The following is a 15,618-nucleotide window of genomic DNA, read 5'->3' on the forward strand; positions in this document are numbered from 1 at the left end:
TTATAGCCAAAAAATATCTGTTTACATTATGTGTAACCCAATAGTTTCTATGTAAAGAGCCTTTACTGCTCATGACACCCAACAGCCCACCCGAGTGCAGTTATAGCCCAGCCCCCACCCCGTCATTGAACAAACAATACCAGGCGGCTGGTCCAGGGAGAGCAAAGGAAGGAATTAGGTTGACAAGGTCAATCTGACCCAAGACTAGAGAAAGTGCACCAAACCACCTGCCGTGCATAAGAGGCCAACCTGCTGTACAGCTTGCTTGTCAAATCTCTGCGCTAAGCAGGTACGGATTGATTTTATTAGAAAGAGATGGCGTTAATACTTCCATTCCATGTCATGCGTTAGCCTAATGTGGTGCACAGTTTGTCTTAATGTCATGATGAAGAGAGCAAAGGTTAGGTTTAGCCTACAAGATCAACAAAGGAGTTAACTCGATTGTGTTTAATTTAACATCCACTATATTGGGCATAAATTGTGTTAGCTAAATTGGATAGTTTCACTAGCTAATAACTACAGAGCGAGACTGATATTCCCATGAAATTAAAGAATAATTTAGCAGTAAACTCATGATTGCCAAGTTAAGTCTAGTTGTTTGTGGTTTTGCACTGAGTGCTGATTTGATGAGACCAGCTATAATAATCAATGAGCTAAAACTTTGCAACCTGCCACGTACAGTGAAACAAAATGGTTTTGGCATTTTCTGTTGCTGGTTTGTGTACTCTGCAAAAATGTGTCAAACAAATAAAAGATGGAAAGATTTTTATTGTGTTAAGAATTAAAAATGACAAATTTTGGGATTAATATTTGGTGAAAAGCAGATGTAACTCAAATTGAAGAACCTAAATAAAGCAATTTGCCAACATTATGATGGCAAAAGATATCTATACGAGCATTTGCAAATACGTTGCCTGCTGAGTGTTACCTCGCTAAACTCACGAAGGCAAACCAGCTCATAATCCTCACCCAAAACACATCTGTCATTTTACTCAGACATCACCGACATATTTGTACCTTCGCCCAACCACAATTCCTATCGTCAGGTTAATTAACTTCATAAAAATGTCTCTCCAGTTGCATACCACCATGCTAGACTTCAAGTTGCACAGATAGCTTGCTTGAAGTCTCCAGAGTCATTTATATGAAAGCAGGGCATGCTCAGGCTTTACCAAAATCTGGGGAGACAGTGACTACTGCCAACAGCACGAAATATGAGTTGTTGAAAGGAGGTGTAAATAAATCCCCAATTTTTACTGAATACTGTTGATAGTAGCAGTAAAAGGAGAGGAGTTTTTCCTCTGTGTGACTTTGCCTCAGCAGGAGAATTAGGCCACTGCTTCATAACTGAGCAAATTGGTAAGCTCCACTTGTTTTGGCTCAGTCCTCTACCCTAGGGTACCCCCGTGCCTTCTGTCTTTTTATATCGCTTTTACTTCACATCATGTTGCTAGCAGCAGTAAGAGTTGTCTCTCGATTAAGGTTTGTTGTCCTTTTATCAGGGAGTGCATATGCCTACACAGGTAAAGCCTCTCATACTCTCTGAAGAGTTTTTCATTGAAAAAAGCTTTGTGTGCCTTTTTTGCTCCAGTACAGTCAAGGGGCCCCAGAAGGATGGTGACACTGATTTGCTGCATACAGCTATAATGTGTCATGATAAGAAGATATTACATTTGATTACTACAGAAATTTAAAGCAAACTTGACAGTATTACTATTTTTTCCAGTTTCCCCGTAGTTCGCAGCTGTTGCTATGGGTCACAAATGAAAGTTTATTTGACTGAATTTGAAGCTGGTGCTTTCACAGGTGTTTGATTCATGTTATGTCTCATCTTTTGTTGTGTCACAACAAATAAGCTTTTTTTTTTTTTTTTTTTTAATTAAATGTTTTACTTTAATGCTACCTTCATTTTGACTCCCCCAGTCTGTCATATGAAAAGCATGTCATTTACATGCAGGAAGTAGAATTGTGATGTTATAGAGTCATATGGCAAACGAGACCATAACTAACTAGAGTTAGATCTCGGCTTACTCATGAAGAGATTGTAGGTCACGGATGGCTGACTTCATCACAGCTTAGTTTCCTCTCTGTATTATTCATGTGTGGTTATGCTTTTCTGAAAGCACAATTAGCAGCTAAAACGAAGAGAGTTAGCTAGAAACAGAGTACCTTTTGCCAGCTGGCTATGTACAATAGATGTAAGGTGTTCCTATTTATGCTTTCTCTTAGAATTTTTGTGATTATTTTGAGCCTCAGAATGAATGACAACATGGTTTTAGTGAGGGAATTAGGCCATGTGCAGTGTTTGAAAAGAGTCAAGTGGGCTTTCAAACCTTGAAAGGGAATCCAATAATTTTTTTTTCTGTTCCTTGGCAGATTTCAACATTTTTTTTAATCAAATTAGATGTAGCTTGTGCATTTTTGTTTTAAAGTGTAGATTAAAGCTAATAACCGCGTTGATTCAATGCTCTCAATAATGAAGCTCAGTTTCAGACCTATGATAACATCCTAAAACCAAATTAGAACAGGAATGCAACCAGACCTTTTGTTTTGTTTTGTTTTTTTGTAGCTGGGTGTCATTGGTGGTGAAATAAGCACCAACCAGAGCCAGCAGTAGGTGTAATCTTCACTGACCTCTGACCTCAGTAACTCACCAAAGATTTTCAAAGGCTTTGCCCCAGAGTCAAAGAGAATTACATATTGAAGTGGAAACACTGAACTCAGCCAACTAATAGTACTTCTGGAAGGATTCATTTGACTTAATAATGGACTTGTGTGTCAGGAGGAATTGCATATTCTCTCTTCAAGACAAATTTTTTCCTTATTTTGATGTTGAAAAAGGAGTTGAATTTACTTAATCAGGTCAGAAGATCTCTCTGCACTGTTTAATGGTTAAACATGAACTGGTGCCATTTTAATTCAGTCATAATCCAGCTAGGACTGGACGACTCTGATTCTGATTCTGGTTCTCATGCCACATAGATTTAGAAGAGTTTTCTTGTGTGATGATAAGGCTGCAGTCAACAGTCATTTTCATTATTACATAATCAGTTAAGATTATTCAGGATTCATTAGCGTAGTATGTTAAGAATTATGACATTGGTGGAGTGGAAACGAGCAAGATTGGAAAAGCCATATAAATGACTCCTACAATTATTTGATGATCAAAATTCACATAAACATAAATTTTCAGTTGATTAACAGGTTTCAAATCCAATGGATGCAAGCGCTGTACAAGTCAGATGAACTGGAATTTTTTTTCAATTTCCTCATCTAGTAGCTGTATATAATTGAAATATGCTGCTATTGCTGACAAAGTATGTTCATTAACATTTAGGATTATCCGACATACAAAATGCAGCCTTTATTATATGTTCACTCTTTCAGTAAACTGCTAACCAATGATTTTGTGTCAATTATGTTTTATTAATACAACAAAGACAGAGTTATGTTAACAGGCGGCTAACCACATACTCCCTCACCATTTACATGTGTTATCTAAATCATATGCATCTTATATGTTGTTACTGGCATGAATTATTTAAATTTAATGGTTGCAGGCAAAAATGCTAAACCCACATCTGCGGTCATTCTGAGTGACCTGAAGTGCATTACCTGACCTGTCTCCCTCACCCTACATTGCTTCCAGCTCAGGTTAAATGCAGTTCTGGACTGGTATGAAAGGGTGAACACTGATATCCATCAGACATGAGTGTATCTCTCTAACTAGCAGTGTAACTGATTATCTAACCAGTGTTGGTGGTATAATAGCAAGACAAACAAAGAAGCCATAAGTAGGTGCACAAAATTAGTTAAACATGTGGAGAAACCCTTTGTAGTGTTCAATTTCAGGCACCAATGTAATGCTGTGGCTTAGCAGTGATGTGTATTGAACTCCAGTTGCAGACCTGATTCTCTGTGACCTGTAACACCGGTCTTGTATACATGGCTACATGCTTTCATAATCCTGTGTTGCACATCAGGTCTGTGTATGAAAATGATACAAGTGTGTTCAAGATTCATCACTAAGACTGAATGTTGGCTTCCTACCAGTTTGGAAACAATAACAGCAGGATCACAACTCACAAAGTCCCATATGGTGTTTTTCACTGTGTGCTATTTATGATGCATGACCAACAAGGCTCGCGTTCTGATGTCACGGAAATGCAGTGAATACAATATACTGAACCAAACTCCATGACAAAACAAGTTAATTATGCTTCATTTTAAGTCTGTTATTTCTTAATCTTTTTGTGAAAGTCTCCTGGAAAGACTGCCCAGTGTGTGGAGTTCATTATTGATGACCAGATGATTTTCAATGAAAGAAATTGCACCAGTTAACCTCAGTGAATATTTATTGCTGACCCATTCACTATTGGACATTCCATATGTAATGCAGAGTATGTTTATTTGCAGCTACATTTTACTTGTTTAGTTCATTAACGCCTGAAGGTGGTGCTTGGCTAGATTTGGCTTGTATAATTGTAGTTAGTTGTCTGATGCCAACTAATGAATAGGCATTACTTACCTATAGTCCAGATCATGTGTTGATGAAACTAAAGGTAATTTCTTTATTTTATCCAATTGAGTATTTAGCAAAAAAGCAGCTGTTTCACTGATTCTCAAAGTCAGGCCTAGGCACTTCTGTTGCTGACTTAACTAGGGAGTCCAACAAAGGGTCAAAGCTTAATTTGGTCAAGAGTATTCTAGCGCTTCACCACTCAGCCGTGTTTAGCTAAAACAGGTGTCTCAGTATGATACTCTGGCGTAATCCTCTCTTAATCCTCGTCCGAGCTCAGTGCTCAGTTTCTTAATCCCAACTCTGATAAACAAGTTAAAGCTGAAGATAATGTGTCCAGTAAAAAGTGCAGCAAGTGTCTGTCTCTGTCAAGATTTTGTGTGATCCAGAGACTGAGTTCCCCCTCTGTCAGCACAATGAGGTATGCTCCACACCAGTCCAAGATTCATAGGAATTTTGTCAGCCAGTTAAACATTTTTCTTGCCAGTGTGGCTTTCTTGAGGAGTCGGCATGAATTTTTGGTTAAGAAAAGGTTTGCGTGACATTCAAGCATTGTGGTTTTGGGGGAGATTTCAAAATCCATCTGTAAAGTCTTGCAAGGAGGGAAGAAATCTTGGAATTTGGCATCAACTGAGTGGCGAGTAGAGCCCTTGTGTAATCTGGCAAGTTGTGTAGCTCAGTCGCATGTGGTTTTTCAAAACCCTGGACAAGACGTCAGGCATTTCACCATGTGGGTTTGCATTCTGCAGCCCCAGAGTAAAAGTCCCATTGTTCACTTGTCCATTGATAGAACTTGGGAATGGGGGAGCATTTTGTGTGTGTGTGTGTGTGTGTGCTTTGTAAACTGGTCTCATTTCCATTTAGATTCTAGTCTAATAAGTTTATAAAATTTCATGATAAGTGGTTCCTGTCATGGAGTGGCACTAGACTGGCTTGTCACTTTCATTCAGGGGTTAGGACTCATCTGGGGAAGGGTGTTGACAATAGGGAAATGTAAGAGCTGAAATTCATCAAGATGATTGATATCATTTATGAACCTCAGGAATAAATGGTGGAACTGTTTTAGGAATCACCACAGTTTAATGTTGGCGAGTTAGAATTAGCATAATACTGTTGTGAAAGTAGTAATTCAGGGGAATCCTTGAGGTTTAGTCTTCGTTTACACTTCCTAGCTCACAACTGAGATCCCCCCAAATTCTTTTTCTTTATTTTTTTGAGAATAACTGTCAATTTAATTGCAACTGCGCAAGACAATGTTTCAGTTACAGTTAGATTCATGCTGCAACCAATAACCAATACATTAGTAAAGTCTAGTTAACAAGTAAAATAGTTGGTCAACAGAAATTTAAGTGCCAAACATATCTGTGGTTGCAGTTCCAACCGCTAGTTTTGTCATTCCAAGCTAAAAACTTTGGATTTTTGGGGTTATAAAATAAGATGGGCACTTCACTTTTTGATAGACATGAATTAAAAACGTGGAAAATAGTGAACAGATTCGGTTGATGATGAAAATAACTGTCAGTGGGAACCATGGTGAGGAAAGAGTTTGCTCGCTATTATTAAGTGTGCAATTGTCTCATTGAAAGAAAATTGTAGCAGCTAAACTAAAGGTCTGTGTGGCAAGGGGGTGTTTTGTGCAAGTTTTGTTGCCTGTGGTATGTCAAAAAAAATAGGAAACATCTGGGGATTGTCAACTTAACAGTTTTTAGCAAAAGACAAGTTGGAAAACACATGTAGGCTCTTCTTTCCAGCAGTAGCTCAACAGACAAACAACCCTTAATACTGCTGTATAAGCACTGAAAACCCCTGGGTGTCTGAGCTAATTGACAAGAGCAGTCCACCAGTAGGCAGCCAAAAGTAGTTCAGAACTCAGTATTGTGAATCAAATAATATGTGTCTACTTCTCAATGGAGTGATTTGAATGTGTATCAGAACTTTTTCTGTGGCATTATTGCGTCACCAAGCTCACCTTGGAGATTAAAATAGAAAAAACTGTTTTCAGAATGTAGAACTAAAACAATTTGAGGACTTTAGTGAAATCAGAACCAGTTTTCCACCTGTCAGTGTTTGGAGTCAGTCCGAGGGAGGGTCGGTTGTGTGTTGTCTGCATGAGGCCCAGGAGCAGTGCGTGGTGACAGCTCGGGTGATTACCTGTCCTGTCTCATTCACTCAGCCAGCCAGCAGTTTGGCCACATCATGCATCAGAAACTGACAGACAGTGATTACGATGTCATTAGGTCTGACTGCGTGCTGCTCTCTGCACACACTCATTTGCACGTCCTCTGAGTATGGGGAAAAATGTGCCACCCAATCTCATTTCAGTAATCCATGAAATATGACGCTTCTGTGATGACAAGTCTTGAGCTAATATTAAATGTCATCATGAACTAATGTTTGGTTTTCAAAGCACTCAGCTGATCGCTGAATCAGATGTCTTATAAATTATGATGGTAATACTTTTAAATGATTCCTTTGAAGTTTTATACAAATGTACAAGTCAGAGCTCTTTTAATCTCAAATAATAAAATGAATAAAAAACAAATAATCACTAAATACAACTATAAACTAGAGTAATTAAACTATAATAATTATGAAAAAAATATATAAATGAAAAGTTGGATTCATCATCTGGAAACCATTAATGAAAATTGTCTTTAGATGTTTCTAACTATAAATACAAAATGAGAGCTGACACATAAGGGGATCAGCACAGTCAGGATTCATCCTTTGAGCACCACTGAGTTAAGCTTTATCAACAGCCGAGATATGAGAGTGACAAGCCAGCATTTCCATCCCTGAATTGATCAAAATTAAGTAACAACTCCAGCATGCGCAGTGATGAGTGGTTTCTGTTCTCTAAGTTGTACTTTAAACAATTGTTATAATCTGCTTACTGTTACAAAGGGTGTACAGTCTTATAATCCAACGTGTCAATTGTTATTTTGTCTTCCAAGTCTACATGGATCCAGCATTGGCAGCATATTCCTGAGCACTGAATGGTTTAGGCCCAATTAATAAATGTGTGCTTTTGGCTGCAGCACGACATTCCTCCTGTAGTTTACTGCTAATGACTTGGAGCGCTTTAATGTTGACTGGCTTGAATAAAGAGAACTAAGTCTGGTGTCGTTGCCCTTAAATCACCATCAGTCTTCCTCTTGCTGTCTCTTTTCCGCCTACACACTTTTCTACCTCCTGCTTTCTCTCACTCTTCCCCCTCACTTGTTCTCATCCTCATCTCCCTCCCTTCTTGTCCTTTTCATTTTCCTTTTCCACATCGGCCCACTGTCTCTTCATTGCTGTCACAGTTTGTCAGAACAGGTGGAATCAATTACTGACCCTCAGAATCCCGCTCCCTGCCACAACTACCTCTTTAATTGAGGGAATTAATGAGTGATCAATCTGTGAGATTATTTGTGTCATGGATCTTGCTCGGCTGTGTGTGTGAGGGAAGAAAGCTGGGGGAGGGATTGTTAGACCAACCCTGCATAACTAATTCTGTCCTTCCACAGAGGCAGCCAAAGCAGTTCACATGTCCCTCCCCGCCTGCTAATCACCTTTAAGGTTGTGCAAAGACAAAGCAGCACATTACAACTACCAACTGCTGCGTCCTTCTCTCTCTGATGAAAATTTCTTTGAATGTCCACCAAAATGGCAGAAGGGCTTTCATGCACTCCACACGTTTTTTTTTTTTTTTTTTTTTGGTTTTGTTTGGTTTGTTTGTTTGTTTGGTTTTTTTTGTTGTTGTTGTTTTTTTTTTTTTTCATATATATACTTCCTCTCATTGTGGCATCCGTTGGCTGTATCTCAACATCTCAGTACATGTTTATACAGTGGTTTTGAAGTGTCTCATTTGTTTCTCTTTTTCCCTCAACCCCCACTTCTGTCTTCACAGATGGAATCTCCTGTCTCCACGCCAGCCCCTCCCCCCCTCCACCTCCTGGCCACAGTAGGCAACAGTGAGATTGCCTCACCGTGTGAGCAGATAATGGTGCGTACGCGCTCAGTAGCAGTGAACACATGCGATGTGGCCCTGGCTACCGAACCTGAGTGCTTGGGGCCCTGCGAGCCTGGTACCAGTGTCAATCTTGAAGGCATTGTGTGGCAGGAAACTGAGGATGGTAAGTGAAGTGGTTTAACATGCTCTTCAGTCAATGTTTTCCCTGTGAAACACGAGTCTTGGCATTTGGTAGAAAGGAAAATAAGGTACTGACATGAAATTAGTTTTTTCGGCTATATTTTCAATAGCCAGTGTGGTTTCATTAAGACATCAAAGAGGCATTGGTTTTTCGAAACAGTAGTGAGCTCTCTGTCTTTTAAAAGGGGGGAAAAAGCACTTGCTACATACATATTTTGCTGGCTAAAATGCAATTGGATATGCCCGGACTGCCTCAGGAGCCGTGATGCTAATAATACATGCTTTAACAGAACACGTGAATAATATTGCCAACAAGAATAGTAGTTGGCAGGCAGTTCTTAGGTGGCCTTGATTTGTTTTGTGCTCGGGTGCACACAGACAGGAATTTGTTGCACAGAGATATCTGCTCTGAACAACAACATGCCTCATAATACAAAGCACTTTTTTTAAACAAGCCTGCCAGTTGGGAATAGAGTTGGCTCCTCTTCTGCAGTGCAGTCCGAGTGAAATCTAAGACCCTCTCAGTGCATTCAGCTTACTTAATTTTAAGATGTATCGCAAGCACTATCAGGATCTGCTGGGTCTGAAAAACTACCCCTTTTTTCTGTCGTGCATGTGAAATTATGCAAACACCTAATCTTCAAAGCAGCTCACGCTCAGTCGCTCTGTGGGCATGCTGAGTACAAATCACCCACACATCCACAGTGTGGCTTGTTGGTTCACTTGGAGGAACTGAATAGAAAAGGTCCCTGCCTCATCAACATTCCCAAAGCACAGTCCCTGCTATTGAGTGGCTCCAGCCCCCCTCCAACCCTTTTTTGATTTTTGCTCAGCCCTGGGCTGTGTCTGATTCACCCCTGTTCTCCTCTGTATTGCAGCTCTTTTCTGTTACCAAGCATCCAGCCAGTCACCTCTTGACTCTGTTTCCAAGCAAACTGGGAGCGAGTGAGCGCAAGGCAAGGGGTTGGGAGGGGGGGGTAAGACAAGGCCACTTCTGTTAGTGACACAAACATGGCTCAGAGCCAACACCAGTACTATGTTTGTGCTCCCTCATTCTCTGCCTCCCACAGAGTGATTGACCCTCCCCCTTGCCCTGCCCCCTTCCCTGTCACCATCCAAGTCTGTCCTTTGCCTGCACTCACTCCCTCAAAGCTGCTATTTTGGCTGAAAGAGGTAGTGATTTGGCCTGATGGAGCTGTATTTTCTCCTGATTCTACTCTATCTGCCTCAGTGGGGAGGAGGCTGGTGGGAGCTTTTTGAGTGTTTTTTTTTTTTAAGTAGTATGGAGGTAGGGGGGTGTTTATTGCAGAGGTGATGGTGGGGGACACTGCAGGTATAGCACACAGGTTGTTATGGCCATCAGAGCTGTAGAGACTAAGGCCCAATCCCAGGAAGGAAGGAAGGAAGCTGCAAGGGGTAGGGCTTTTTAATCTTCCCTAGGAATTGGGACACCGCTTGCTATGTCACTGCGTAGTTTACGTCCGGACACGCAAGTGACTGCGTAGTCCCAGCAGCAATATGGAGTCTACAGTTGAGATTGGTTTTTAGCATTCATCATGCTTCGGTTGATAAATAAACCAAGAGGTACACGAAGAAGAATACACCATGGACGACTTGTTGTCTCTTGTGAATTATTTTGTGCTTTTTCTTCTCTGACTTCTCCACATCCTCTTGCAGTCTGGGGGTCGCCATTATTATTTGATTCAATATGCAAATGATGACGTGAAGCATTCTGGGAAATTTTCACTGGCCCTTCCTCGTGAAGTCAGCATCTGAATACCCTCGATCTGAAGGGCTAGATTCACAGCCACTACCCCTTGTTATGCCCACTACCCCTACATGAAAAAAAGGAATTGGGACACCACTACCTTCACGGGAATTCGCTAAATTTGGGGTAGGGCTAAAAAGTAGGGGTAGGGGGTGTATTGGGACTGGCCCTAAGAGGGTTTCCAGAATACAACTCCCCTTTGCTCTCTTTGAAGCTTGATGAAACCTTTAGCAGGTTGTCAAATTTTGAGGAGAAAGAGATACATCTAAGAACAACAACGATGGATCGGCCTCTGTGGTTGTGTGTGTTCTGTGTGGTTTTGTTCATTTGTGGTGGTCCTCTTTTAATTAGCAGATATTTTAGTTTTTAAAGACAGAATTTTAAAATACCTGAAATGTGTTGTATATCTTCATCCTTGCTACTAGAGGTGCAATTGTCAATTTAAGTGTAGCTGGAACTATGAAAATTAATCTGGACTGGATTTTTAAAGAAGCATTCGTGAGTAGCCTCAATTGTATTGGATATCGCACACTACATTAAACAACACAGACATGTATTCTTTCCACATCATTATAATGGTACAAGCCCATAACAACCCACTGGCTTGTCTTAAAATGAAAGCGACCCAGATGCTGCTCACATCAAACTACACTGCCTTTCCAGTTTTTCCCAAAGAGACAGATGAGAGCAGAGTTATCTCATTGTGGGACAAGAGAACAAATGAGAACTAAATGAGGAAATCAAGCAAATCCAGGCAGAGCACCAGGGAAGAGCAACAAACAGAGGCCTCAGAGACATAGCAGAGGCATGATTAGCAGTGAAGTTGAGCAGTCCCCCATTTCTCTGCATGACAACTCTCATATAGGGCTGTTTAGGCATGCACCACGTGTGTGCGCGTTTTCATTTAGCATGCCAACCAACAGCTGCCTCATCGCCTCCGCCTTTCGGCCTTGTGGGAGTAAATGAACAACAGGCTCCCAGTAATTGTCTATGCCTCACCCGACTCACTGAGTGCCAAAGGAAGGAAGAGATGAGGAGGAAGCAAGCATGACTAACAAAATGCAATTACAGAAGCTGCACTTTTGGTCAGATCTGACAAGAGTCTTGGTTGATGAGGCCACATAAGTTTTTCATCCTGTGTAATCTGAGATGTAGCAGTCCTTTTGCCCAAATCGCGATGGCAAGATTTAATCAGCAGCCTGAATGTATGTGTGAATGGCTGAATGAGCAAAATAAGAGATAAACATACAATTTGATGTATTTGGTCCTATGTAGGAGAAAAATGGAAAATCTGAGGTGAGGTAAAATGAGTTTGTGTCATGCAGTCAGACTGGGAGCAAGTGGAGTGTGTGTAGGTGGGTGGATTTGGGGGTGGGGGGCACACTGTGGTATTTTAAGGCCCAGCACTGAAACAAATTCCCTCAGCAGAGACAAGGCAGTGGCAGGTCCCAGGGTCATGTCAGCAGAGTGATGGGTCAACCCCTCCCAGGTTTAGCATGCTGTTACCTCCAAATGTCATCTCTAAAATGCTAGAGAAGTTTGTTGCTGTTGAAACGCAACGCCTTGGCTTCTGCTTCAGAGTAGAGAGAACACAGAGGGGGCCCCTTTGGCCAAACACTGCAGCTTCATGCCAGTGCAGCCCGCCCACCCCCTAATACATGCACACACTCACCCTCCGGCCAGCAGCTCAGGACCCTCCCTTCTTAAGATCCCTAATAGACAAACAATACAGGCTATTTGTGATAAATGTTTGTCTCATGGATTATTTATACAATGCACATTACTTCATTGTAGCATTATGAGAATTGGCTTTATCACAGGAGTTAAAAGCTGTCAGGCATCTGAACAGAAGAGAGGTCAGTGGGAAAAGGAAATGTTTGAGAGATGTTGATATTTTTTTCCTCTTCCTTTATTTCTCTAAGCCTGTGGAGGATTTGAAAAGGGGAATATTGTATGAAAGGAGCACTTGTTACTCAGTAGCCAGCTATGCTTTCTCGCTCTTTTGGGGACCACCTGTCAGTGGCCTCATTGAAATGTTTTTATAAAGCCTAGCAGTGGCTGCTCTCTTATGAACTTGCTATTGAAACTGTCCTTGAAATAAGAGTGAGCATTGTCAGGGGGCCTGTAGCTCAGTGCCAGACCGACGAGCAAGAAGAAGATGGAGTGAAAAATCAATCACAAAGGTCCAACTTCTGTTAACAATAGAGGACATATTGAAAAGAAAAGAACAAAAAGTGATATGCCCCCTTCTTCCCACTCTGTAGCTTTTAATTTGCCAGTTCTGTAGCCATGTTCAGTTTCCACTCTGCCAAGACCAATCTTCACCCTCATCAGTGTTCACTTTGCAAGAGTGGAAGTGGCCAATTTCCAAGGGGAAGAAAAATGAACACTCTCATGTTGTAATGAATCCACTCGCCTCCCTAAATATGTAGTTGAAATAATATTCTGAAAGGGACCTGACATATAGAAAACTCATTAGGAGGCTCATCTTGTTAGAACCAAGTTCACTCCAAGATGGCAACTGAATGTAAAACTTTATTTGGAATGAAAAATATTTATTTTTCGACAGTTACATGCATGGCTGCTGGCTTGTGATCCACTCCCACTGTAAGAGTAAACATGTACTGATTTTTGTGGAAGGAGAAACTGCTGCATGTGACTGATAAAGCTGCATCGATGTGGAGAGCATACTAATGCTCCCTTCCTTTCCCTCTCAGTGGTAAGAGAGAATTGACCTTCTCACAGGCTGTTATTCTTGTCAGTGAGAGTGACTTCGGACTTTTACCTCTTATGAACCAAGATGCAGCCTGAACTTTTCAGATAGGGTTCTTTCAAATGTTCAAAAGAAAGTCCAAAATGGAATCATCAACTGTGCCTGTGTGTCATTTGCTGTTTATTGGCAAACACTAACCATATAACCAAGCCATGGAATTTTAATGGTGAGTTTATCAGTGCTCAACGCCTCGGCTTAATCTTTGTACTGTTTACAACTTTATGGAAAGTGAAGTGTTTTACAGTGTTGCAGGGCTACAAGTAATGAGTATTTCCTCTATTATCTATTTATCTATTCCACCTGAATGTCGGAAAATTGTTTCTAAAAGAAGCATCCGTAATTCATTTAATTTCTGCCTTCACTGTGTATGAAGCAATGCAGCTAGAGCTTCATAGATTCCCAGTAAAGGCTGAAGAAACGATGAGCCTTTGTAGTGTTTACTGGAGGCAGTTGTGAAACTGAAAAACAAATTAATGATGGGAATTAGAAGGTAGACAAAGATGATATACAATAAACAGGTTTCAAACCATTTATAATACATTGGAGAGTGAACAAATGTGACGTAAATATCAATAAATTCATTTAATCCTTAGTGTCCCTAATAGTTTTCAAATCTACAGGCATAGTATCACATTCTGTGTGAGATTTAAAAAAAAAAAAAAAAAAAAAAAGTCTTAAAAAGCTTTGAATTCACTGTGAACTCTGCAAAAACCATGAAAATAGAATCACATCACTGTAGCAATAGAGTACTTTTCATTCAAGCCACCATTCCAGATCATTCCATTTCTGTATGAACCATCTCTAGGTCAAATGTACATTGTCAATATGTATTGAAAGCACAATGCTGGCTAACCAAAGCTGTGTTATGTGCGTCTCACACATGGCTGCTGATATCAATAGTATTAGCAAGGTTAATGAGCACTGGTGGAAAAAAACATTATATGTGAAGGACACATTGAGATGCATACTTTGATTTATTTATTTTTACTTTTTTTCCCCAACCAACACACACAGGCCCTCCAGTAACAGCGCTATATTTTAAAGGATATTTTGATAAGACCAATCATCAATCATTAGCCACAATAAACCACATGATTATGGGTATACACTCCTGCTCCCCCATAGACACTGCCACTTGCAGTAGGGCCCACAGCAGACTCATCTTGTTTCCAGCAGAGACAGAGAGTCCTTTTCATGGCTGACTTGCTCTATGTCACTATCCATGCAACACCAAGCAGTGGTTAGTGTCTCCCCTGACTCTGCACATCACACACTAAATAGCCACAAGGCCAGATAAGTGGCAGCTATTTTTACCTCAGCCCAGACCTTATTTCTTAATATTCTGGATAACGAGGTTTGAGCAGAATTCGAGGATTTATTCAGTAGTGTTATCCTTTCACTCAAAATAGCTTCTGATTCATTTTATGTTAATGAACTCTTAAGCTAATCAACTTATCATTTCAGCTGTTCTTTTTAAGTTCATTTGCTTGCAAAACACTGGCACTATGGCACAAATACCACAAATAATACAATGCACGATATTACCACTCCAGGGCCACTGTTGGCTCGTACCGTTCCTTTCTTCCCAGGTCAGTGAGGGTATTGACATAACTGGTGAAGCTCTGCTTTACTTTATGCTCCATGAGTGTAGATGCACTCTTAGAATGGATTGTTGGAAACATGCTAAGACACTTGAATGCTCAAATGCTTCATTTATCAATGTTACTGCTACTGCTCCTGGCGTTACCTGGCTATCTTTTATCTTCTCTCCATAATGAATACTGACACTATTTTTCCATTGTTCTCGCTTTCTTGTCTACATGCAACCTTGATAAGTGGAGCTTTTAGTGCAGAGAAGACAGGGATATGAGAGATGCTTTTCTAGCAGGATTCAAAGTCAGTTATAGAATCTGTTGATAATTACATCAGAATCTGACTGTGTACAAAAGATAATTGTCAGTAATTGTTGTTGTAATATTTTTTTTCCCAGCTCTTAACTTGTTTTATTCATAAATATCAGAGTTATTTAAAGACAAAAAGGAACATTTGAACTGAAGTTTGTTAGAGCAGTAATATAATGTCACAAACAATTGTTTCACAGAAGTGATCTCACATTTTGAAAGATAGCAAAGGCATTTTGACAAGGTCAGTCAGTGAAAATGTCATTAACCCCATTGAAGTCTTGTTGAGTTTGAGCAGAGCAGAGGTCAGCCAGTGAACCCTTGGCCCCCACCAGCTGCATAGGAGCTGATATTTTGGCCCCAGTGCACCTAATGAAATGCGTTGAGGGAGGGAGGGAGGAGGGGAGTTTTAGAGCTGAAGGGGGCAGTCACCCATGAAACAGACAACCCACTCCTGACTTAATTTTCCCCATTACGTTAGCCTCTTGTTCGAGTAATCCTATACAAGTACACACTGAACTT

At 40.5% G+C, this 15,618-nt stretch overlaps 1 protein-coding gene across 2 annotated transcripts in view; it reads left to right on the forward strand.

Annotated features, from left to right (window-relative positions):
- Positions 1-15,618, forward strand: part of znf609b (zinc finger protein 609b) — a 73,478-nt gene that overhangs the window by 42,337 nt on the left and 15,523 nt on the right. For both annotated transcript variants that reach the window (XM_029498182.1, XM_029498183.1), the window contains exon 3: positions 8,412-8,637. In XM_029498182.1, the coding sequence (XP_029354042.1) occupies positions 8,412-8,637 (226 nt within the window). The remainder of the gene's footprint in view (positions 1-8,411; positions 8,638-15,618) is intronic.

Source organism: Echeneis naucrates, chromosome 3 (genome assembly GCF_900963305.1).
Source record: "Echeneis naucrates chromosome 3, fEcheNa1.1, whole genome shotgun sequence".
NCBI lineage: Eukaryota > Metazoa > Chordata > Actinopteri > Carangiformes > Echeneidae > Echeneis > Echeneis naucrates.